This window comes from Schistocerca nitens, chromosome 3 (genome assembly GCF_023898315.1).
Source record: "Schistocerca nitens isolate TAMUIC-IGC-003100 chromosome 3, iqSchNite1.1, whole genome shotgun sequence".
Classification (NCBI taxonomy): Eukaryota; Metazoa; Arthropoda; class Insecta; order Orthoptera; family Acrididae; genus Schistocerca; species Schistocerca nitens.
Genome location: NC_064616.1, coordinates 562,878,443 through 562,901,707, shown reverse-complemented (window position 1 = coordinate 562,901,707; position 23,265 = coordinate 562,878,443). Strand labels below are relative to the sequence as shown.

The 23,265-nt window shown below is 45.7% G+C and overlaps 1 protein-coding gene across 1 annotated transcript in view; it reads left to right on the top strand.

Moving 5' to 3' along the window:
• Positions 1-13,889: 13,889 nt before the first annotated feature.
• Positions 13,890-23,265, top strand: part of LOC126249335 (protein trachealess-like) — a 330,727-nt gene continuing 321,351 nt past the window's right edge. Inside the window, exon 1 of the mRNA XM_049950991.1 lies at positions 13,890-14,054. Coding sequence (XP_049806948.1) covers positions 13,951-14,054 — 104 coding nt within the window. The 5' untranslated portion in view covers positions 13,890-13,950. The remainder of the gene's footprint in view (positions 14,055-23,265) is intronic.

Sequence of the window (23,265 nt, the reverse complement as noted above, 5' to 3'; positions counted from 1 at the left end):
CCCTCCGTCGCATGGAATCCCTGATGCGCTGATGCAGCCCTGGAGAATGGCCTATTGTATCACAGCCGTCCACAATACGAGCACGAAGAGTCTCTACATTTGGTACCGGGGTTGCGTAGACAAGAGCTTTCAAATGCCCCCATAAATGAAAGTCAAGAGGGTTGAGGTCAGGAGAGCGTGGAGGCCATGGAATTGGTCCGCCTTTACCAATCCATCGGTCACCGAATCTGTTGTTGAGAAGCGTACGAACACTTCGACTGAAATGTGCAGGAGCTCCATCGCGCATGAACCACATGTTGTGTCGTACTTGTAAAGGCACATGTTCTAGCAGCACAGGTAGAGTATCCCGTATGAAATGATGATAACGTGCTACATTGAGCGTAGGTGGACGAAACTAAAATGAGCTCTAACATGGAAATTAAGCGTTTCCGGACACATGTCCACATTTCATCTTTTCTTATTTTTGTGTGTGAGGAATGTTTCCTGAAAGTTTGGCCGTACCTTTTTGTAACACCATATATATATACGTTGTCCTGTTGTATTTGACAGCACCTGTGTAATTATAATGTCCTCAATACGTTGCAAGAGTTGTACCGGCAAATATCATCCGCTAATACTCAAGGCGGACGAGACCGTGTGTTGAGTGACGTGACAGACGGTCATTGAAGAGGATGGTGACGGAAACTAAGAGAACGACAGCCTGAAAAGTCACTGCAGAACTGAATGTTGCACTCGCTAGTCCTGTCAGTATGAAAACAACAGTTGCGTAAACATGGAACTGCAAGGCGATCTGGAATTCCAGAACTACGTAAGAGGGAAACGTGGTGCTGCAGCCATAAGATCTGGACTGTGGAGGAATGTAAGGAAGTCTTGTTACACACTGTATCCAACTACGCGTCGCGTTTACGCCCCAAGAGTGAAACATAGCGTGGGTTCGGTGATAATTTAAGCAGCCATATCGTAGTATTTCGAGGACCCCATGGTTACTCTGCAAGGTCACATTACGGCCACGGGTCATGCGACGATCTTGGCTGATGAGGTCGAACCTATAGTATAACATCTGTTCTCCAATGGTAGTGCTGTGGGCCAAGACGATAAGGCCATCTCCCACACAGCTGGAATAGTCTGGGGCTGGTTTTGTGAGCTCGAGGGCGAATTGTCGTATCTCCCTTCGTCACCGCAATCACCAACTCTCAGTATTATTGGGCCTTTGAGATCTGCTTAGGTGAGAAGATCCGTACTGAGGACATGTCATAGGTATCGCTCGTGGTAAAAAACAACAGCGCAACCCGCAGGCATGGCTAGCATCTGCATTTATATTCAAACGTACATTTTTCGCACTGTTTCCGTATTTTTATCCATGTGGATTGGATGTATATATGACCATCATCGTTACCTGAACTAGGCACTACTTTGTGGGAAGGAGGTATCAGATTCCTTCGAAAACTATGCAGTGCCTGTAGTTATCCTTTCCGAGACAACTGAAAGCTGTTTCGAATGCGTTGTGTTTTGGTTTTTCCATATTTTTGACCGCTCCCTTCACTGAAGGCGACTAATGACCGTCATTTCTGTTAACTTTTATTCATCACAGTCGCAGTGTTCCACATTCACAAAAGATAAAACTCATAGTACCCTGTACGGTATCGTCTCTTACCACACCAGGAAACCGCTGCAAATAGACGGTAGAAAGTTGTAGCATTTCACCAAATTTGTGGAGTTGTTTGTAGCCGCAGTGACAACGTCCAGTAGCAGTAAGCGGTCGTCAGCAGAGGACGGAGAAGTCTGGAGACGTCGCCGCGAGGGTAACGGGCAGCGCGCTGTGGTCAGAGATGTCACGTTTAGATAAGCCCGCGCCGGCTCCATTACGATATTCATGAGGCGGTGCTTTATTAGCACATAAGACAAACGCCGCTCTCTGGAGGGTAATTGTCCCGCGGCCGCAATTGCAGTCAGGGCACAAAACCGCCGCCGGCGCCGTCGCCGTCTCCGCATTCCCTCACACGCCAACAGCTGGGCTGCGTCTCCCAACTGTGCCCAATGTTGCTTCGTACTCCAACTACATGAGTTTCTAGATGACGAAGAAAGTGTGTTATGGAGCGGAATGTGCCGAAGCGATTACATTCGTCATTCCGATGGTAGCAACACGTGTGCACATAGTAGGTTAGACACGTTGGCGATTAAATAATTTTACACGGAATCGCGATATGGTAGCTGCTAGGACAACGGAAATCATTTGATTGAAACTTGCGTTTACGTCTACACGAATACACCGCAAGCCAGCTTATGACGTGTGGTAGAGTGTACTTCTGGTACCACTATATTGTCTCCCCCAATCTGTTCCATTCGCGAATGGCGTGTGCGAAGAATGTTTTTCGAGATACCTCCGAATTATTTGTGATTTCTCAGATTTTCTCGTTGTGGTCATTTCACAGGAGGTATGTGAGAGGAAGTAATACGAGGGGACTTCAAAAAGTAGACGTCTTGTCAGTCATTCGAAGAGATTTTTCTTGAAGAGACTATGAACACTTTATGTTAAATTGCTTTCAGTTTGTAGATGGAAACTAGCGTAGAATTTCTAAAATTATAGAGAACATTAATTGGAACGCTTTTGATTTATTCCTTGTGTATAAAATTACGATTCTTGGCTGCTTCTTTCTGCAGAAAGTCAGGTATTTGGCTGAAATATTCCGAGGGTACTGAAAACGATACGCGAGGTACGGTACACCCAAACGAAGTTTGCAGACTTGTGGAACTATTCTGAGCCCCGGAGGTCTTCTACAAACTCCGCAGCAGGCCGCTGAGGTTTTGGGACGTAATAAACAGGCTATAACCGCAGGTGTTCCGGTTATTGGCTCATTATGTGGCGTAATGGTCTATCAACACCCTGTGTGGGCCGTTGAAGGCCATACGGTCAGAACATTCTGCCACTAATAGTGAGTAACGCTACTGTCTGCCGGCCGGAGTGGCCGTGCGGTTGTAGGCGCTACAGTCTGGTGCCGAGCGACCGCTACGGTCGCAGGTTCGAATCCTGCATCGGGCATGGATGTGTGTGATGTCCTTAGGTTAGTTAGGTTTGAGTAGTTCTAAGTTCTAGGCGACTGATGACCTCAGAAGTTAAGTCGCATAGTGCTCAGAGCCATTTGAACCAAGCCATCTGACAGTTATTTCCACGCCAGTGTACTTAAGAGCTACATACGATAAATTAATCTATCGTAGAACAAATATGAAATGCACATAACTATTGTATCAGTTTGACAGAAGACGAATACGCGGTGAGATTATGTTGAGCAGCAATAGAGGTGTTCGTGTTGCTGTCAATGGAGGGATGTCTGATGCCCGTGTGAAGGCAGTGTGTCGTTCTCGTAACAAGGTTCCTTCCAGCGCGGTATAGGTCTGGAAAGGATGACTGCGAGCAGTAACACACATTCAGAAGGTTCCACAGACACACAATGCGAGATCCAGATAGGCAGATAGAAGTGGGCACTCACACACTAAACTGTTTGCTTTTGAAGATATTCATCTACGACACGAGTTGTGCGTCGTCAACAGTTGCCATAATGTAACATAAAACTGTCACTTCTTGTAAAGGCATAACGATGTACAGACGCGTCAGAAATGTCGTTTCTACAGACTTTTGAGGCCATAGTTCCTCCTAGAGAGACAGTGAAGCGTGTCCGCCCACACAGAGACACACAATCTGATCAAAATTACGCGGACACCTATTAGTGGACATTAATATGAGATGTGGCTGCTGTTCACCTTCATGACTGCTTGAACTGTGCTGGGGACACATTTAATGTGTTTTCAGAATGCCTTTTGGGGAATGGCAGGCCCTTTTATCTCACGAGCCGAACTCAGAGAAGGAAGTGATGTTGGACGCTGGGGTCCGAAGCGAAATCCCAAAGGTGTTCCATTGGGTTTAGGTCGGAACTCTGGGCAGGACAGCCAATTTTAGGAATGCTACTCTCCACAAACCATAGCCTCACAGATTTTTGACAGGGTGTATTGTCATGCTGATATAAAGAATCATTGTCTCTGAACTGTTGCTCTACAGTACGCAGTACACAATGATGTAAAATGTGTTCATATCCTTCCGCATTTACTATTTTCTTAATCATAATATGAGGACCACAACAGCCAGTAAAATTATTCCCATACAATACCACCACCTCCTCTGCACTCCACTAATGGCAGGTAATGTTCTCGAGGCATTCGTCAAGCCCAAACCCTTCCATCGGATTGCCAGAGGATATAGTATGATTCATCACTTCAAATCACTCATTTCCAGTCATCTATTGTCCAGTGGTGTTGCTCTTTTACACCAGCTCAAGCTTCTCTTACTGTTAGCATTCGCTACAGAAACGTGTGGCTAATGAAGGGCTGCTTGACCATTGTACGCCATTCTTTTAACTCCCTACGCACAGCCATTGTGCTTGATGGACTGCCGGTAGCTTTTTGATATCTTCAGTTGATTTCGTGTGATTTTTACAACTATCCTCCTCTCACGACACATCGTCGGGATACTCCCCCCCCCCCCCCCCAGACACACCGTAAAGTGCCTAGCAAAGTTCATACTATCTGATCAAAAGTACCGAGAGACTCCTATACAGTGCGGAACTGACCAGTGCATGCCACGAGAAGTGAACCCGCCATTGTAAAAGGTGGGTAGTATCGCGTTGTCAGTAGAGAAGCAGTAACAGCAAAATGAGTCAGTCAGGAGAGGTCAGTGACTTCAAACGTCAACCAGTCATTGGGTGCCACCTGAGTAATATATCCATTAGGGACATTTCAATGCTTCTATAGCTACTCGAGTCGAATGTTCGTGATGTGATGGGGAAATGGAAACACGAAGGAACAACCACAGCTAAACCAAGACCAGATGGACATCATGCACTGAAGGTCAGGTACTGTCGGGCACTGCGGAGGGTGCTAAATGAGGGACGATACGAACACATTTTGCGGCATTGTATAGTGTGTACGGTAGCGGAACAGGTGGGAGGCGATGATTGTTTGTATCAGCACGATAATACACCCTGTCATAAGCTAGCACCTGTGATGCAGTGGTTTGTGGATAACAACATTCCTGTAATGGACTGGCCTTCCCAGAGTCCCGCCCTGAACCCAGTGCAACACCTTTGTGACAAGTTAGACCTCAGCGTCAAACATGACTGCCTTCTCTGGTTTTGGCTCTTGTGGAATAATAAGTTGGCATCCCTCCACAGGCTTTCGGACGCCTAATCTAAAGTCCACCCACCAGAATTCCAGCCGTGCCGGCCGCTGTGGCCGAGCGGTTCTACGCGCTTCAGTCTGGAACCGCGCTTCTGCTACGGTCGCAGGTTCGAATCCTGCCTCCGGCATGAATGTGTGTGATGTCCTTAGGTTAGTTAGGTTTAAGTAGTTCTAAGTTCTAGGGGACTGATGACCTCAGATGCTAAGTCCCATAGTGCTTGAGCCATTTGAACCATTCCAGCCGTAATAAAGGCGAAGGGTGAACATAATTCATATTAATGTCAGCTAGTAGCTATCCGGATACTTTTGATCAGGTAGCTTAGCTATAGATGTAAGAAAGACATTTTCGCCTGTACTGCACTTCCGCATTAGTGCACTGTATCTGAAGTTCTGTGTATCTAGATATCGAAAGGAAGTGGGAATTTTTCTGCTCTGCAGCCGACCGAACATTTCACTCGCAACAAGGAGGAAGTGTCAAGTCCACATTACATCTGGCCGTTCTGTCAGCAAGGATTCTCGATCTGCTTGTGGCACGAAGGCCGATGATGTGCTTCGCACACCCGGGTTTCCCCTCGGAAGACAATACAGGGCCGAGTTTTCCCTGGCAAGGTCGGATGGAGAGAGACACGCAGCGACTATCAATGACCCGGGAGGCGCCAAGAAGCTCACCGCACACCCTACTTGGGAACGTCTCCTGGAATCTTGCGTTTACTTAAGCTTATGTCTTCCGGTCCGTAAAAAAAATACCCATCACTTACGTGTCTGCTGGTGTACCTTTTCAAGTACTTACGTCTATGATAGAGAGATGAGCCGATACAGTAAGAGGGTTGTCCAAAAGGTATTGCATTGCATTTTTTTCTCAGCCGAAAACAATGCTACGAATGCGAAACGTTACGTACGTATTAGTTGAAGTCTCCAGAGTGAGCGCGCCAGGTTTTCGTCACTTCAGAGGGATCGCGTAGCGGTAGGACAGTTTCAAAATGGCGTCTGTAGGTGATGTACTTCAGAATCAACGTGCCGTTATTGAATTTCTCACTGCAGAGAAAGAAACTGTGGGAAATATTCACAACCGCTTGTGCAATGTCTATGGAGCATCTGCTGTCAACAGAAGTACAGTTAGTCGCTGGGAACGGAGTGTGAGGTCATTAGAAGGGGGTTCGGCGGAGCTCCACGATTTTTAGCCGTCGGGGAGACCATCCACGGCTGTCACACCTGACAGCCCTGACGTAGCCCTCTCGGACTTCCTCTTGTTTGGGCCATTAAAGGGTGTCATTCGTGGCAGACAGTTTGAGGACGATGAAGAGGTGATTCACACAGTGAAGCACTGGCTCCTCCACTAGGACAAGGATTGGTAACGACAGGACATACACGCCCTTGTTTCGAGCTGGAGGAAGGCCGTAGAACAGGGTGGAAATTACCTGGAAAAATACGTAGCAAACTACGGACCACTGGACACATACTATCCGGTCGGATCCACTACACTTTCGTTTGTAGATGAGTGCCGTACAGCATAGAGTTCAGTGAATATCTTAGGAAACCTTCTGCAGAGCTGCATGAAACTCGTGGCACAAGCTGAAGAGGGTTGCGTTTTACCGTGTGGGTCTTAAGTTTAAACAAAAATGGGTCCTTTGGATGAGGTTAAATGTACCACGAATCAGGTTGGTAACGTCGAGGTCCTGAAAACTAAGTTTTTCTATTTGTCCGTAGTCTTAACGAAGACTGTAACAATAATAGCGTATCTTCCAACATGACAATTTCCGTGTCTACTTAATAAAAAAGCTGTGACTACTTGACGTATGCAGAAGTACTCTAAGAAGCCATCATACATGCACACAAAGTACATTAATACTAACTCAAATGAAATTATCCAGACCAACTGGAATATTGTGATCGTTTCACCAATGCTACTGCAGCGTTTGCAGCTTGCCATGTAGGTGTGGCAGCATCAATTGTACGAATTCAGAGGTGTGCTGCTAGGACAGTAAAAATTTGGTATGTCACACGGAAGTCAAATAAATATTCTCATTTGACGTAACTGGCAATTTACGGAAGATCAACGACGTCATTCTTGTAGGGTACATTGGAAAACCAGTATTCAATGAAAGGATATTAGTGCGATTTGCACTCCGCAAAGTGCTTTACAATGGCTTACCAAACTTTTCGTTTTGGTGTTGCATGAATAGCTAGGCATTAACGCTTTTTCCATCCATAAACTTGTCAAGCTCGTGCTACAGCAATTCTCACTTGTTATCAGTGAAAGACAGTGCGATTGTTAACAGAGATAAATTGAACGTGAGGCAGAGAGAGAGAGAGAGAGAGAGAGAGAGAGAGAGAGAGAGAGAGAGAGAGAGAGAGAGACAGCCACGTCGTGATTTTATTCAGTCTTATTCTTAACCGTTCAGAAAAGAAAATGTGAGAATTTCAGACACTAACGAATCCGTAGAGGATATCACTAACGTGTTTACTCTTCAGTGTATTGCAATATGTGTGTCAGAAATGAAACGCTGCCAAGGGACTCCAGTGTGGCCAAAGAATGCAGCAGATTCTATTAAAAGAATGCTACCGATACGAGTGCTTCACCAGACTACAATACAGCCCCTTCAAATAATATCCCAGAGCCATGAAATAGCTCCGAAACACGCACTGATTTATCAAAACGTGTGTTACAGCCTGTTCAAGGATTCTATACAGTAATAGTAATACATAGGAAGATAAGAGTTCCATGCTCCCCCAGCATTGAGGCCTTTAGGGAAATAACACTAGACCATTTGGAGTGGTATGAGATATGAAATTTTAAATGATGCGGGCGCAGCATTCCTGAGGTCCGCCTCCGGAAGCTGAATGGTCAGCGCGACGGAATGTCAATCCTAAGGGCCCGGGTTCGATTCCCGGCTGGGTCGGAGATTTTCTCCTCTCAGGGACTGGGTGTTGTGTTGTCATAATCATAATCATTTCATTCTCATCGACGCGCAAGTCGGCGAAGTGGCGTCAAATCGAAAGACTTGCACCCGGCGAACGGCCTACCCGACGGCAGGCCCTCGTCACACGACGTTTTTTAGTAGTTCTGAGCTTATTGGCAGTAGTGATTTAGAAAAAGTCCAGAGTGCATTTAATTCCTAGTCCTCCTGAATGTGATGCTGCAATTTGAACATCAGAATACCTTATTAGACAGAAGACACGATACCGCTGGAGACTGTATCGTGACCATGGATGAAATCGGTGATTTTACTGAATTGTTTAAATTCATTTATCCCCGGGAAAGCTTCGACACTTTTCACTACTAAGTTCAGCAGTCCCTTGGGTGTTTAGTGAATTCGCCGAGTTTGTATTTTTTTTATAGTCACACTGCAGCTCCTAATAGTATCGCAAGCACCTCCCGATTTCTCCTTGTAACTGCACAATTGGCCTCTGCTGTCTTTTCGACTCATTTCTGGCTCTGCTGGTGGAAATGAGAGAGTTTAGTTTGGGAGCTGCACCAGATTTGCCTCACAGCAGTGTGGCTCGCAGTGGTGCTCAGTACAGCAGCCTGCAAATCAGCAGCACGTACAGTTTCATTTGTGGATCAAAAAGGATCACCACCTGGAAAACAACACTGCTATTGTTTCGTATATTACAAAACTGCTGTTAACACCAGAGCGACTTTAACGGCTGTTTGCCTCATATACATGACATATCAAGGTGAGCTTATGGCCACCGTCTCAAAATCTCTGTTGGGTGAGCGACGTTCTAAACTCTTTTGCCTTTTGGATATTGATATCTCAGTATCATCTACGAGCTTGTTCATGCACCCATGCTGTCTGCAGTTCACAAGCGACGAAGCCGGAATTTGCTCGCCAGTACCGCAACTGGTCGTCCACTGAATAGCGACAGGTGGCCTTTTCAGATGAATCATATTTTTATGCTCCTTCGGACTGAAAGCAAGCACCCTGCTACAGTCGTCAGAAGGATCCAGGCCGGAGGTAGCCTTATGGTCCGGGTGATGTTTTCTTGTGATTCCCTGGGTGATCTCGTCATTCTGGAAGGCGCAATGGGTCAACACAATTACACATCTGTCGTTGGGGACGATGTCCACCCCTAGATTCAATCTGTTTTTCCTCGACACGACGACATTTATCAGCAGGAAAATGCAACGTGTCACAGAACTCTCAGTATACGTGCGTGGTTCGAATAGCACCGGATGATTTTACCGGCCTCCTCTGACCACCAAACTCTTCGTATTTTAACCGAATCGAGCATCGATTGGGCTGTTCGCGCCATGGATCCTCAACCGAGAAACGTAGCGCAGCTGGCCTAGGCACTGGAGTGGGAGTGGCTCCACATCCATGTCGGTACGTTCCAGAACCTCACTGACGCTCTCCCTGCACGTCTCGCAGCGGTGCGCTGTGCAAAAGCTGGCCATTCAGGTTTTTGACAGGTGTGTGACTGGACAGTGTACAATATTTTGATGTTGCTATTCCTATCATGACTAGGGCCCACACCGTGAACGTGAACCAGGTGGCTTAGCCCAACAATCTCGGTGTCCAAGTGTTGTCCTTTCTTACACAACTCCATGACTAGTACGCTGGCTTCCAAGACGACAACGGTTGTGTTCATCGAGTTGCACACATTTCGTTCCTGGTTTGGTAAAGACTTTGGCACCTTCGAACCACGACTGGCCCGGTAAATCGCCCGATCTTAATCCCATAGAAAATGTCTGGGACTGCTTGGAACAGAGGTAAACCATAGCAATCGGCATTCCCACAATTTGAGCCGGCCGCTGTGGCCGAGCGGTTCTAGGCGCTACAGTCCGGAACCGCGCTGCTACTACGGTCGCAGGTTCGAATCCTGCCTCGGGCATGGGTGTGTGTGCTGTCCTTAGGTTAGTTAAGTTTAAGTAGTTCTAAGTCTAGGGGACTGATGACCTCAGATGTTAAGTCCCATAGTGCTTAGAGCCATTTGAACCATAACCTCCTATCTCTACAATTTGATAATTTTGCGGAATCTGATCACCAATGAGGGGCTTCAGCTGGATATGGCATACCTCAAGAAACCTCTGGACTGTCTCTCTCTCTCTCTCTCTCTCTCTCTCTCTCTCTCTATGTTGCTTGCCGAAATGATACTATTTTCAAGGTTGGAGGCGGTGTTTCACGGTATTAACATGATGTCACCTGTGGGTGACTGATGTTTGAGAGTTCTGCTTATGTTATGTAGTTGCCTCCTTATGTGCGTCCCTTTCCGCTTCGACTTGACTTGACTTCACTACTCTCTAATCTATCACTTTGTTTACTTCTAAAATTGTTAAAAAAAATCACTTTGCAGTACTTTCGTTCTCCTGATGCATAACACTGGCTAGAGCTGGAACCAAACCTTCTACATATCCATTTACATACATACTCCACAAGCTACCGTACGGTGCATGGCGGAGAGTACCACGTACCGCTACTAGCCATTTCCTCTCTTGATCCACTCGCTAATCCAGCGACGGAAAAACGACTGTCTAAAAGCCTCCATACGAGCCTTAGTTTCTCGCATCTTATCTTCGAAATTCTTTCTCTAAATGTACGTTGGCTGTAGTAGAATCGTTGTGTATTCGGTCTCAAATACCAGTTCTCTAAAGTTCCGCAATAGTGCCTCGCGAAAGGAGCGTAGTCATCCTCGAGGGATTCCCATTTGAGCTCACTAAGCGTCTCCGTAATACTTGTGTGCTGATCGAACCTACCGGTAGCAAATCTAGTAGCACGCCTCTGAATTGCTTCGATGTCTTCCTTTAGTCAGACCTGGTGAGAATCCCGAACACTCGAACAGTACTCTAAATAGGGTCGCACTAGCGTTCTATACGTTGTCTCCTTTATGGATCATCTATACTTTCTCATAAATAACGGAGCTGAGCATTCGCCTTCCCTACTATCAACATGACGTGCTCATTCCATTTCATATCGCTTTGCAACTTCATGCCTAGATATTTGATCTATGTGACTGCCAAGCAGCACCCCACTAATCCTGTATTCCAACATCAAAGGATTGTTTTTCCTACTTACCCGTGTTAACTTACATTTTGCTACTTTTAGAGCAAGCTGCAGTTCATCACACCAATTAGAAATTTCGTCTGTCATCTTGTATCCTCCTAGTCACTCAACGCCGACACCTTCCCTTACACCATAGTGCCATCAGCATGCAGTCGCAAATTGCTGCCCATCCTGCCCGCCAGATCATATATGTATGCAGGGTGAACGTTAATAAAATCGACAAACTGCAGGGACAAATTTATGACTGAAAATGGAGGGGAAAGGTTCTATGATCACGCAACCGGAAATGCATCGTTTCCACAGAAGATGGCGCTGGCCATGTGCCACGTGCCCGTGGGTTCCTTGTATGTTGCAGGCTGTGTGATTGACGTAACGTACTGTCGGCAGCAGAATGGTCCAGCATTCATGTCGGGCCGGCCGGAGTGGCCGAGCGGTTCTAGGCGCTACAGTCTGGAACCGCGCAACCGCTACTGTCGCAGTTTCGAACAGGGCATGGATGTGTGTGATGTCTTTGGGTTAGTTAGGTTTAAGTAGTTCTAGGTTCTAGGGGACTGATGACCTCGGCAGTTAAGTCCCATAGTGCTCAGAGCCATTTCAATCATTTTATTCATGTCGGGAACAACCTGAGATGATGTTTGTGTACTGCCAACAGATGGAAATGGCCGAGAGGCACCACGACTTTACCAAAACAAGTGCCATTACAGACACCAACAACATCGTACAACATTTCAAGCCCTTTTTGGGCGTTTGTTTGATCATGGGTCCTTTCAGACAGACAAATGTGCAGAGAGGCGGCGGACTGTGCGTACCCCGAATTTGGAGGACCGGGTTCTACAGCATACCGAGACGAATCCTAGTAAAAGCTCCTGGCAAGTGGCCCGCCAACATGGTTCAAGCCAAAGTGCGATTACGTGTATCCTGCATGGCAACAGCTACTGCCTTTATCACTTGCCACGAGTGCAAGGGTTATCAGCAGCAGACTTCCCTCTTCGGGAAGGATTTTGTCGATGGGTTTTGCACCAGATCATCGCAATTATGGGATTTCTGTCATCACTCCTCTTTACCGACGAATCATTCTGCTGCTTACAATATGCTGCGTCAATCACACAACCTGCCGCACACATGGAACACACGACATGTGTCAGAGGAACTTTCATTCGTCAGCGCCATTTACCGTGGCAACGATATATCTTTGGGCACATGTTCAAAGGACCTTTTTTCTTCCGTTTCCAGTCAGGATTCCGTCCCTGCAGTTTTTCGGTTTTGTTAATGTCCACCCTAAACAGATAATAAGAGCGGTCCTATCACACTTTCATGGGACACCCCTGACGATACACTTGCTCTGATGAACACTCGCCTCGAGGGCAAAGTACTATTACGGTACTTAGAAATTCCTCGAGCCACTCACATATCTTGTAACCCACTCCCGTACTCACGGACCTTCGTCAGCAGTCTGCAGCGGGGCAGCGTGTCAAACGCTTTTCGGAACTCTAGTAATATGGTATGGTACCTGTCTGTTGCCCCTCCATGGGCTGTAGGATATCATGTGAGAAAATGCAAACCGGGTTTCGCACTAACGACGCTTCCTAAATTCGTGTTGATTGTGGACAGGAGCTTTTCTGTCACAAGGGAATTTGTTATTTTCGAACTGAGGATAAGTTCAAGAATTCTGTAGCAAACCAATGTTAAGGATGGGGATATCAACCTCCAACATAGGCTACTGACGCATCCTTGGTCTGCTCCGAATACACAAGTGCAACTGTTAACTTTTGTCTGTCAGCACTGAAGGCCTGTTTGGATTTGACCCCGGGTTCACCCATTTCGGCGGGTAATGACGTACTACTGTTGCTGTTCGGAACATTAATAGCAGCCATAGAGTACTGACTGCCCAACCCCATGCTAAAAATCATAATTACGAATGTTTATTTGTGTACACTAACACCGCCATGACCTAAAATCGGACTCGTGGACACACACCAAGCTGGAAGTGCAGTACCACAGCTGCTGTCCGAAGATGACTGTCATACTGCGAATGCAACAAGGCCACGTAACATGCGATTTTGGCGTTAGTCGAGGTACTACTGTTGCTCTTTATGAACGTTAAACGCCGTCGTAATCTACTAACGACCCAAATCCATCCCAAAACTCACGGCAGCGATTGTTTACTCGTGTACCTGAACACTGTCACGGCCTAAAATAGATCTCGGAGTCGTAACCCACAGCGGAAATGCGCTCCCACTGCTGGTTTCCGAACATCAAGCGCCCTCATTGGCTCCCTGTGGGTGCAACGAGGCCATCGGTGTGACTGTTTACTCGTATCCCGTGGTCTACCTCGGGATCTGGAATCGAACGGCGCCCAGGTGCGCTATCGGTATCGACGCCCCCCGCGGGCCACGGCACACGGCTAGACGCACGCGGCGACACCTGTTGCTGTCCCCGCCCCCTGGCGCGCCGGCCAACACGCTGCGGCGTGCAGGGCGTGGCCAGCGCGGGGCGCGGCCTAGCGCCGAGCGCTGACGGAGGCGCCCGAAGCTCGAGCGCGCGCTGCCCGAGCGTTCGCGCCGGCCGAATCGCTCATTATTTTGCAGCGAGTCGTTAAGGAGGAGGAGAGTATTGTTGTCGCACAGTGATGGGCGCAGCGTCGTCAAGGTTGCGTGTGCGCTGGCAGCGGGCAGTGAGCGTGTGAAATCTCAGCGGGCGAGTTTTTTTGTGCAGCATGTTGCCGTACCAGGCGGTGGCGATGGACTACGCCGTCACGTCGTCCTTTCAGCGGCAGCCGGGTTCTGGTGCGCTCATCAACCCGGCCTTCACGCACTCCTGGTTCGTACCGGCGGACTATGTCCCCTGCAAACAGAAACAGTCGAACATCCTCGAACCAGGGCATGTTATATTACAATACTATTCTCTGCCTGCTGTAGCTCTTAACTCGTGTTCCCCGTTAACGGATCTACGAACGCTCTAATGGTTTTTGCCAGCACTCTCCTCAGATGACTCGCTCCACCGAGCTTCCTCTCATACAGTTCACTTGTTCTTGTTCAGCCCTTTAAAAAATTCCGAGAGAACGAGTCTTGGAAGAGACTGAGTGGAGCGTCGAGAGCGCGGAGGAAGACTCGGAGGAACCATCAGAGCTTCGCGGACGTTTTGCGGAAGTTGAACTGCCCTCTCCTGCGCTTGCACCTTCTTCCTGTTACCGTTGTTTCTCGCTGCTGTGCATTCGTCTGCTGTGTCTTGCGTGTGTACATTTTGTGACAACCTGTGTTGTTCCTTTGTATCGTTCTGTGAAAACAAACTTTGTCAGTGATTAACTCCGCGATATTGGACGAACAGTGCAATGTGTTTCTTGTTAGTAGCCAAAATATTTTCCTTCCTAGGGGCGGCATAGGATAGCTGGATCATGTCCGAGATGCGCATTACTTCTCTTTGTAAGTTGGTCGGCTCCGAAGCCGCGGCTTAAGTTACAGTGTCTTCCAAAAACCCAATAGTCATTGGAGCGTTCCTGATTCACACCATCTAGACACGAACTCGGTTGGGGATGGTAACGCGCTACTTCTGTTGAGCTTCATAAGCATTTCTTTCAGATATCAAACAGCGGAAGCGCAATAAATCTTGAAGAGGTTTTGTAATATTTTGTTAGGATCTGCTGAGCGTAGCACATACATAACGTCGCAGGAGCTTCGACAGAGTGATTTTAGTTCACCGAGCATGTTTGGTATTGCTGACTGCACAACCGTTTATGTGAGATAAGGATGTGCATTGGAAAACAGCCTATCTTCATTGGTGGGATACGCTCATTGAATCTCTGTATAGAAGACAAAAGGTTAGCTTTTAATGTCCCATCCACGTCGAGGACATCAGCGATATTAGGCAATAGTTGAGTTGAATATAGAGTCAAGTCGAGGACAGTGGCCTATTCACAGGAAGTATCCGGACATTTGTCTTAAATAATTTATAAAAATCAGGGAACCCCAAAATCTGTGTGTCTGAACAGGGATTTGAAGCCCAGTCTTCCCTAATATGAGTAGTCCAACGTCTTACGTAAAGTGTCACCTCGCTCTGCCCCCTCTCCCCCCCTCCCACCCCCCCCACCGACCCCACTCTGCAGACACAGATTTCACGGCACACTGAAGTAGGTGACTGTAGACCAAGAGTGTAAATATTGTCTCCCCGAACCTTACATCCTAGAGTAGCCCATTCCAACCGGCCCTCGAAACTAAGGGTCGCTTAGGACTTAATTTACCGCCTAGACACAAAAAAACGAGGCTACTCGTGTAACTAAGGAGATACATGTCATGGTGTATTAGTGCGCGACTGCTGTTTGACCTTCTACTTTGTTCAGCTGAGAGACAGTACACAAGCAGTTTAGCACAGGCATTTTCTGGACCTCGACCGGGAAATTCCATGGACGGAGTCTCATACCGAACGAATGGGAATGATATTGCAAATTTATGTACATAACAGATATAGTCAGCCAATGGTGCTCATCATTTGCGTCCATACTCGTCAGCATTCGTTCCTTCCACCGCTCAAAACATTTCTGATCGTCGTTCGCCGCAAGGCTGTTCGGGAGCTCCGTCGTTTTTTCCTTCCGGCTGACAGTAAGAACACGCCTGCAGTAAACTGTTAGCCCTCTGCTACTGAGTTGAGCGATTTGATTAAATGTACCACAGTGTAAAAATACAGTTCAAGGTCGGATACATTCACATTTCCTTAGTAATGCTAGCCCTCTCTCTCTCTCTCTCTCTCTCTCTCTCTCTTTCTCTCTCTCTCTCTCTCTCTCTCTCTCTCTCCCCCTCTCCCCCTCCCTCCCTCCCTCCGTGTGTGTATGTGTGTGAGTGAGACAGTGAGTGAGTGAGTGAGTGAGCGACAGAAGTACGCCAACAGTCTTAAGAAAAATACTGCGTTAGGTCTCATGTTGTTGACACATGTCGCGTGAGCAACCCAACATCGTTCTGAATCTATATAAGCAGAGGAAAATCTGAACAACACTTTAGGATTGTTTGCAGATGATGCTGTCGTTAGCATCAAGTAAAGTCACAAGAAGATCAAAATGAATTGTAAAATAATTTAGAGAAGATATCTGCATGGTGCAAAAACTGGCAGTTCACGCTAAACGATAAAAAGAGTGAGGTCGTCCCCACGAGTGCCCAAAAAATTGCGTTAAATTGCGATTAAATGATAAATCTCACAAATTTACAGGTTGTCAATTCAAATAAATACCTCGGAATTTCAATTACAAACAAGTTAAATCGGTACCATAACACAGAATATGTTGTGGGGAGGTGAACCAGGGACTGCGTTTTATTGGCAGAACACTTAGAAGATGCAACACATCCACTACAAAGACTGCCTATACTACGGTTGTCCGTCCTCTTATGGAGTTTTGGTGAGCGGTATGGTGTCCTTTACTAGATAGGATTGATGAGTTCAAAGAAGTGCACCTCGTTTTGTATTATCGCGAAATAGGTGAGAGAGTGTGACGGATATGAAATGAGAGTTGGGCTTGCAGTCATTCGCACAAAGGCTTTTTTCGTTGCGGCAGGACCTTTCCACAAAATTTCAATCATCAACTTTCTCCTCTGAATGCGAAAATATTTTGTTGGCCCCCAGCTACTTACGGAGAAATTACCATGCTAGCAAAATAAGATAAATCAAAAATCGCACGGAAGGATGTAAATGTTCATTTTCCGACGTGCTAGTAGAGAGTGGTTCGGTCGATAAATAGGCTGGAAGTGATTCCATGAATCCTCTGACAACCACTTACGTGTGGATTACAAGTAATCATTTAGATGCAGAACTAAACTTCCTATTCTAAAAATGGCAGCAGTTGCTCTACCCCACAACTGCACCTCTGGAAGGATATGGAAGTTGTAGTAGCCGGCCGCGGTGGTCTCGCGGTTCTAGGCGCGCAGTCCGGAACCGCGCGACTGCTACGGTCGCAGGTTCGAATCCTGCCTCGGGCATGGGTGTGTGTGATGTCCTTAGGTTAGTTAGGTTTAAGTAGTTCTAAGTTCTAGGGGACTTATGACCTAAGATGTTGAGTCCCATAGTGCTCAGAGCCATTTGAACCATTTTTTGAAGTTGTAGTTCTGCTCATATACTTAAGACAAGACATTGGCAGCGGTCAGTCGCAATGAATTAACTACTCGCTACGAAGCACAATCCACGCCTGTCGTATCCTGCTTATGTCCTGGGACAGTTCTCTTCATTCACCGAGCATGCATAGAACTGCATGAGTGTTGACAATGGCTTTTACATACCCGTTACATAAGATTTCAGCTTCATTTTTAGTTACAGTCGAGAGGGTACCCAAATTCTGCGCTATTGGGAGAAAAGAGAACGGTGGGGGGGGGGGGAGGGGGGAGGGGAGTGAGGACGGCAACTAATGTTTATTCCGATATAAATGACGAAATAGTTTTGCACTTTCACCTCGAAATGCTCCGGGTACACTTACTATGAGTCAGTACCCATTACATATTCTCACTTTAAAACTGATACTGAGTTGATATGCCTAGATGGGCAGGATGGGGATGGGGGCTGCCTACCTCTGCCTCTTGCTGGGTACGTACGAAATCATTGGGATAGAAACTTTGGGCGATAATTAGAATGGTGCTTGCTGGAATTACGTAGTGACGAACTTGTCAATGCTTATTTGAGATATTAATAGAGATACTGGTCGTGCTGTACACTTCAGGCAGCTACCACCTACGAAGATGAGAGCGGTGAACAAGACAAAAGTTAAATTCGTGCTCACTGACAAGACGGGTCCGATTTCCTCTGAGTCGCAGGGTCTGTTGGTGTTTCACAAATCTATTACGAACGAGGAACTAATACAATTCGATTAATTAACAGCAACAGAACACGCAGAAATGTTGAGTTAGAATTGCTTTGTTTTCAGCTGAGGATGGAAACTCACCGTCGAGACGCAACGTAGTGTTTTATCTGGTAGAGAAATGCGTCACTGAAGGAGTCATTATTTCGCCGCTAAAAGGACGTTCCGCGGGGACGCAGGGCGCGTGTACCGGCAGGCGTATCAGCGAGTGACGCAAGTACGCCAGTAGCCGAGTTGCCCGGCGCGCTGCGTCGCCTCCGCCTGCGAAACTTTCCTCACAATTGCTGGACTCGCTCCAAAATTTCGATTCCGTCAGGCAAACTCCCTGGAACTGGCATCGTCCGCTAGTCGTTTGCAAGAACCGATATCTTCTTCCGAAAGTTGCGGTTTTGCCCATTGTTTTCTGAGGAACTCTTTTCAAGGAACTCTTGGCATCCTCGCGTCGTTGAAAAAAAAGTAAAAGAAAGAAAAGTATAAAATGCTGTCTTGCCAATGATAGGGACACATTTATTGACAGGTATCCGAACTTCGTGATTTAAAACGGGTACGCTTAAAAACACACACACACACGCCGCAGATGCCGATATGGAGCTGGAGAATTTCGCTCTCTTGTACCAATTTTGTCCGTTCAGCAAAGTATACAAGTACTCAGTACGTTTTGTTATCAAACAAGAGTGTTGGAAACACAGTCATGACTTTATTAAATGAAGGTGGCGTTCTTCCACATAGGTCGTGTTTATGTAGACCTCTTCTTAAGGTTATTGAGCCATTATCGAGTGAACGTGCCACATGTATGAAAATGGCAACGTATTCGCATTGCTTCCCTTTGATTTTTTTCCCCAAGTTGTTTCGTTGCTGAGGTTTCAGAGTACAAATTGTAAACCAAGACAAATAAAAACACATCGTGTGAATACATTGCCATTTTCATATTACAGCACCTAGTTCTCGCTAAAAACTCGATAATAGCTTAAAAATCAGAAACTGGTTGTGGATCACGCAAGACGACAGTTGGCAAAATGTTGCCTGCCTCCTGAACAGGTGTGTAAGGAATCTGCCATGTGCTTGGTACTTAGGTGCCCTGTCACTGGCAAGAGTGGTAAGGAAAATGACAGGAAATTCCAGTCAGAATTCGATTCTACCGTTTCAGTACTGCACCGCCTCTCCCAACGCAGTTCGTACCCTTCAATGTACGTTGCTACAGATGTTACCGGCTTCTTACGTGGAGAGAGATTCTTCGTCGTCCACTGAAAATGGCTGTCTCTCTTCTTGTAAAAGATTTTGATAGTATGTTTTATACAGCGTCACTTTAAACCCTAAGCCGGAACGAAGCCGTCACTCGAAGAGTCATGTAGCGACTTCGAGTCGTTACAGGTGGAGAAGCTTTGCAGCGGGATGGATTTTCGTCGCGGTGTGGATAAAGATTTCTTCCGTCAGCAGTTCGATATTCATTCCCGACTAGAATGAAAAATGTATTCAGCGGCGGCCATGGGTTCGTGACGAAATTGTATCAAATTTTCAGTCAGTAACTCAAAAGAATACGCTGCTCTCAAAGAGTCAATGATTTATTCATTTATACTACTTTTTAAAATTGTCATTAAAATGCGAATTTTCGACTATAGTATTTACTTATTCGCAAGTATACTGTTGGATCCTCACAGATGACCACTTCTTTCAAATAAAGCCTCCCCCCCCCCTTTCTCCCCTTCCTTCCCTTCCAGCCCACAGCTACGAATAAAGAATTGTATTCATTTTCTGGAAATTTAACATTCAACAATTGCACCATCTTAAGCAGCAACGGGAGTTGTCAAGAAATAAATGAGTGAGGAACTGCTCGATCAGCGCGCAGTGACGGATTCGCCAGATTAACCTCTCCAACAGTGTGTTCCCTTTGTTTATCATGTGTCAATCAACTTCTTTATGTTGCGGGTTCTGCATACTGGGTGTTACGGAGCACACCTCCAGTCGCCTGCTTGATTCGCTTCCCTCTTGCGCTTACACATCCTCAACACCTTCGGTAGTTTTCGGTACTGGTAATTATTATTCTGTCGTCCTTGGATGATGTACCAGTGTGTTAACTGAACAGTACACTGTTCTAGAGAATAGAGATAGTATAAATAACGAGCTTTCGCCGAATGTTTGGCACTGAAATTGCTGCTAGCGCTACGATCTGTTTCTGTGAGACTCAAAGCATCTAGTTGTGAAATATCTGACAATTTCGTGGATTTTCTTTCCTTATGACTATTGCAAGACGAGTGGTATGCGGATACTGTGACTTCCTCTGGGAAAAGCCGAATACAATAAACGTGCATAAGAGATTTACACGGCTGAACGCCCGGATATAGGCACAAAGATTTCCGTATCGTAGCGCTGAGCTAATGAAAATGTGTTTTGCGTAGAGCTACGCTCTCTGACAAGGTAAAACAGCAATATATTACTGGTGCAGAGGCAAGTAACAGACCATCTCAAAAGGTAAAGACCAGCCTCTTTTAATCTTGTGGTTCAAGGACACATTTTACCCCTGTTCGCTCACAAATACACAGTTCTGTTCTTTAACACTCATACTCTCTTCGGCGAAGCTTCCCCATCATATATACGTTCTGTTCATTTTCTGTCGAATAATAGGTAAAAATTTTGGGTGATAATAGTGTTATAAATATGAATACCACAATCCCAAAACCGTATATATTGTATGTAATGTTTGCCTATTATTCGACAAGATATAAAATTAAACCTCCTGACCATTGTTATGAAACTTCACCGAAACATGTATGGCTGTTAAAGAAGAATATTTCTAAAATTATGTGCCATCCTTTCCTCTAATGCGAAATTACTCAGTTTCCTACAAACTAACATTTTTTTCCAAAGCAGCACCTTCTAAAATTATATGCCATCCTTTCCTCTAATGCGAAATTACTCAATTTCCTACATACTAACTTTTTTTTCCAAAGCAGCACCCCTTTAATCTATTCTCAATACTTCAGCCAGTATAGAAAACTCACCCGACCTGAGCTGTCTGTTTTTAGTTTCCTCAAAACAAGTTACTGCACAGCATCTACTAGTAACTTAGAATCTTAGCTATGATTGTATTACGTACGTATCCACGGATCAGTTTCTGTATTTCACATTGACATTCAATGAATCACAAAAACAGTACAAAACCGAAATACTAACACAGAAACGCATACGCTTCATCTCTGTCATTAAGTATCCACATTAATGAAAGAATTCCAGAATACAGTAGTAACACACCGGGCGTATAAGCTAAGGGAAAACATTATTTCGACCTAGCGAGGTGGCGCAGTGGTTAGCACACTGGACTCGTCTCCGGGAACACGACGGTTCAAACCCGCGTCCGGCCATCCTGATTTAGATTTTCCGTAATTTCCCTAAATTGTTTCAGGAAAATGCTGGGATGGTTTCTTTGAAAGGACACAGGCGGTCCGATTTCCTTCCGCGTCCTTCCCTTCTCCGTGGGACCGATGACCTCGCTGTTTGGTCCCCCCCTCCAAATCAGCCAACCAGACTAATATTTCGATATACCGAATACATCTCGATTATCTTAATGATGGTGACACTTCGGTTGGTCATGATCGCAGAATTCTATGGAAAGACAGAAGAATATTTACGCAGAACGAAATTTTTATTGCAGCATCTACAGAAAAATCAGTGTATTCGCTGTTTAGTTTCTTTCAGTTTTATGCCATTTACGCCGTCGACGCCTTTCTCAATGTTGATCGCCACCTACTCGGCGTAGAAATTGGTTTGGGAAACAACCTAGATAGCATTATGGAAAATATTTATGCAAATCAGCTAAATTTTTGACCTTATTAAGGTTTGGTGTTGATACTAGCAAGTCAAAAGAAAAGTGTTACACCCTCATAAAATTAATTCGTACCTTCTCAGAACAACTAATTCTATCGTCGAAACGCAGTGAACACCCTGGAACTTTACTTTATATACTTAAGTCGTGCCATTTCCACACCTTCCATAGCGAAGGTAAAACAGATTGGCAGCGCGATCATACTCTGTTCCACCTCCCTCTTTTTCGTCCGCGTTAATCAGACACTAACGGAGCAACAAGAAATTCTCCTTCATGCGTGTTAGATGTTTTCGCTGCTACATCTTGTCCGAACTCGTGCTGCGCGTAAAACGTTAAATAGAAAAACGTAGTTGTAATTAAAAAACCGGCACACTTTTACCTTCACGCTTTGTGAGCTTCTGGAGTTAACTAGCCTCACTCACAGTTCAGCCTCTCGTGTCTTTGGGTACGTAATCATGCGGCCGCTATAAGCTCCGCTAACTCCTAACGTGCGGCTCAATCGTGAAATTGGTGCAGCCCAAACGTCTTCGTTCACAGTCTAAAAACAGAATGGCGTGCCACATTTCTCCGTCAAATAAACATGTAGATTGTAACTTTTTTAGACTGGGGGAAACCTGGGTGCCTGGTGCAACAATGTAATTGATTTCCGGAGAAATCACAACTCTGAAAATAGAATGGACATGTAGAAGACTGGCGAAGATCTAAAACACAAATGAGAAGTATGACCACAATTTTGCTGCAAATTGTTTCTTCAATAATCTCGTTCGTAACGATGTATTACGTATTTGACGACGGAACGTGATTCTTCGCTTTAGTTGCAAATCGCGTCACTCGTAGAGCCCGTTTTATCATTTCTGTGAAATTAGTGATTGTCACTAAAGGAAGTATTTAAGTTATAGTCCCCGGCTACTTGTGGCCCGTTATTCTTTTTTGTGTCTCGTTATTAATGTCTGAGCAGTCTAGTTTCCTGAAAACAAAAAAGTACATTGACGCGATGCAAAAGCAAGTTATGGGAGTAGGTCATTGCCGTAATACTTTTTGCATCTTTTATAAGAAATGGTTCCATTTCTTATTGTCCTTTTACCCTCTCACCAACACCTCCCACATCTATGAGCCTTTTCTCTCAAATTTAAAATGAAGCAACCTAACGCGAACAGAAAATTGCTAAACATAGTGTACACGTCCATCATTAGCGAAGCTGACCTCTTCACTGATCTAATTTGTTACTTAATGTTCAATACTTCGTGGCTGACAGGCTTGTAAATACCGACAGTAAACTAATTTGTACAGAAAGGACAAAATAAATTTAACTTGGCCTTGGTAAACGTGGCATCCCAGTAAGCGTGTCAAATCATTCATGTAAAATCTCATCGGTATGTCGG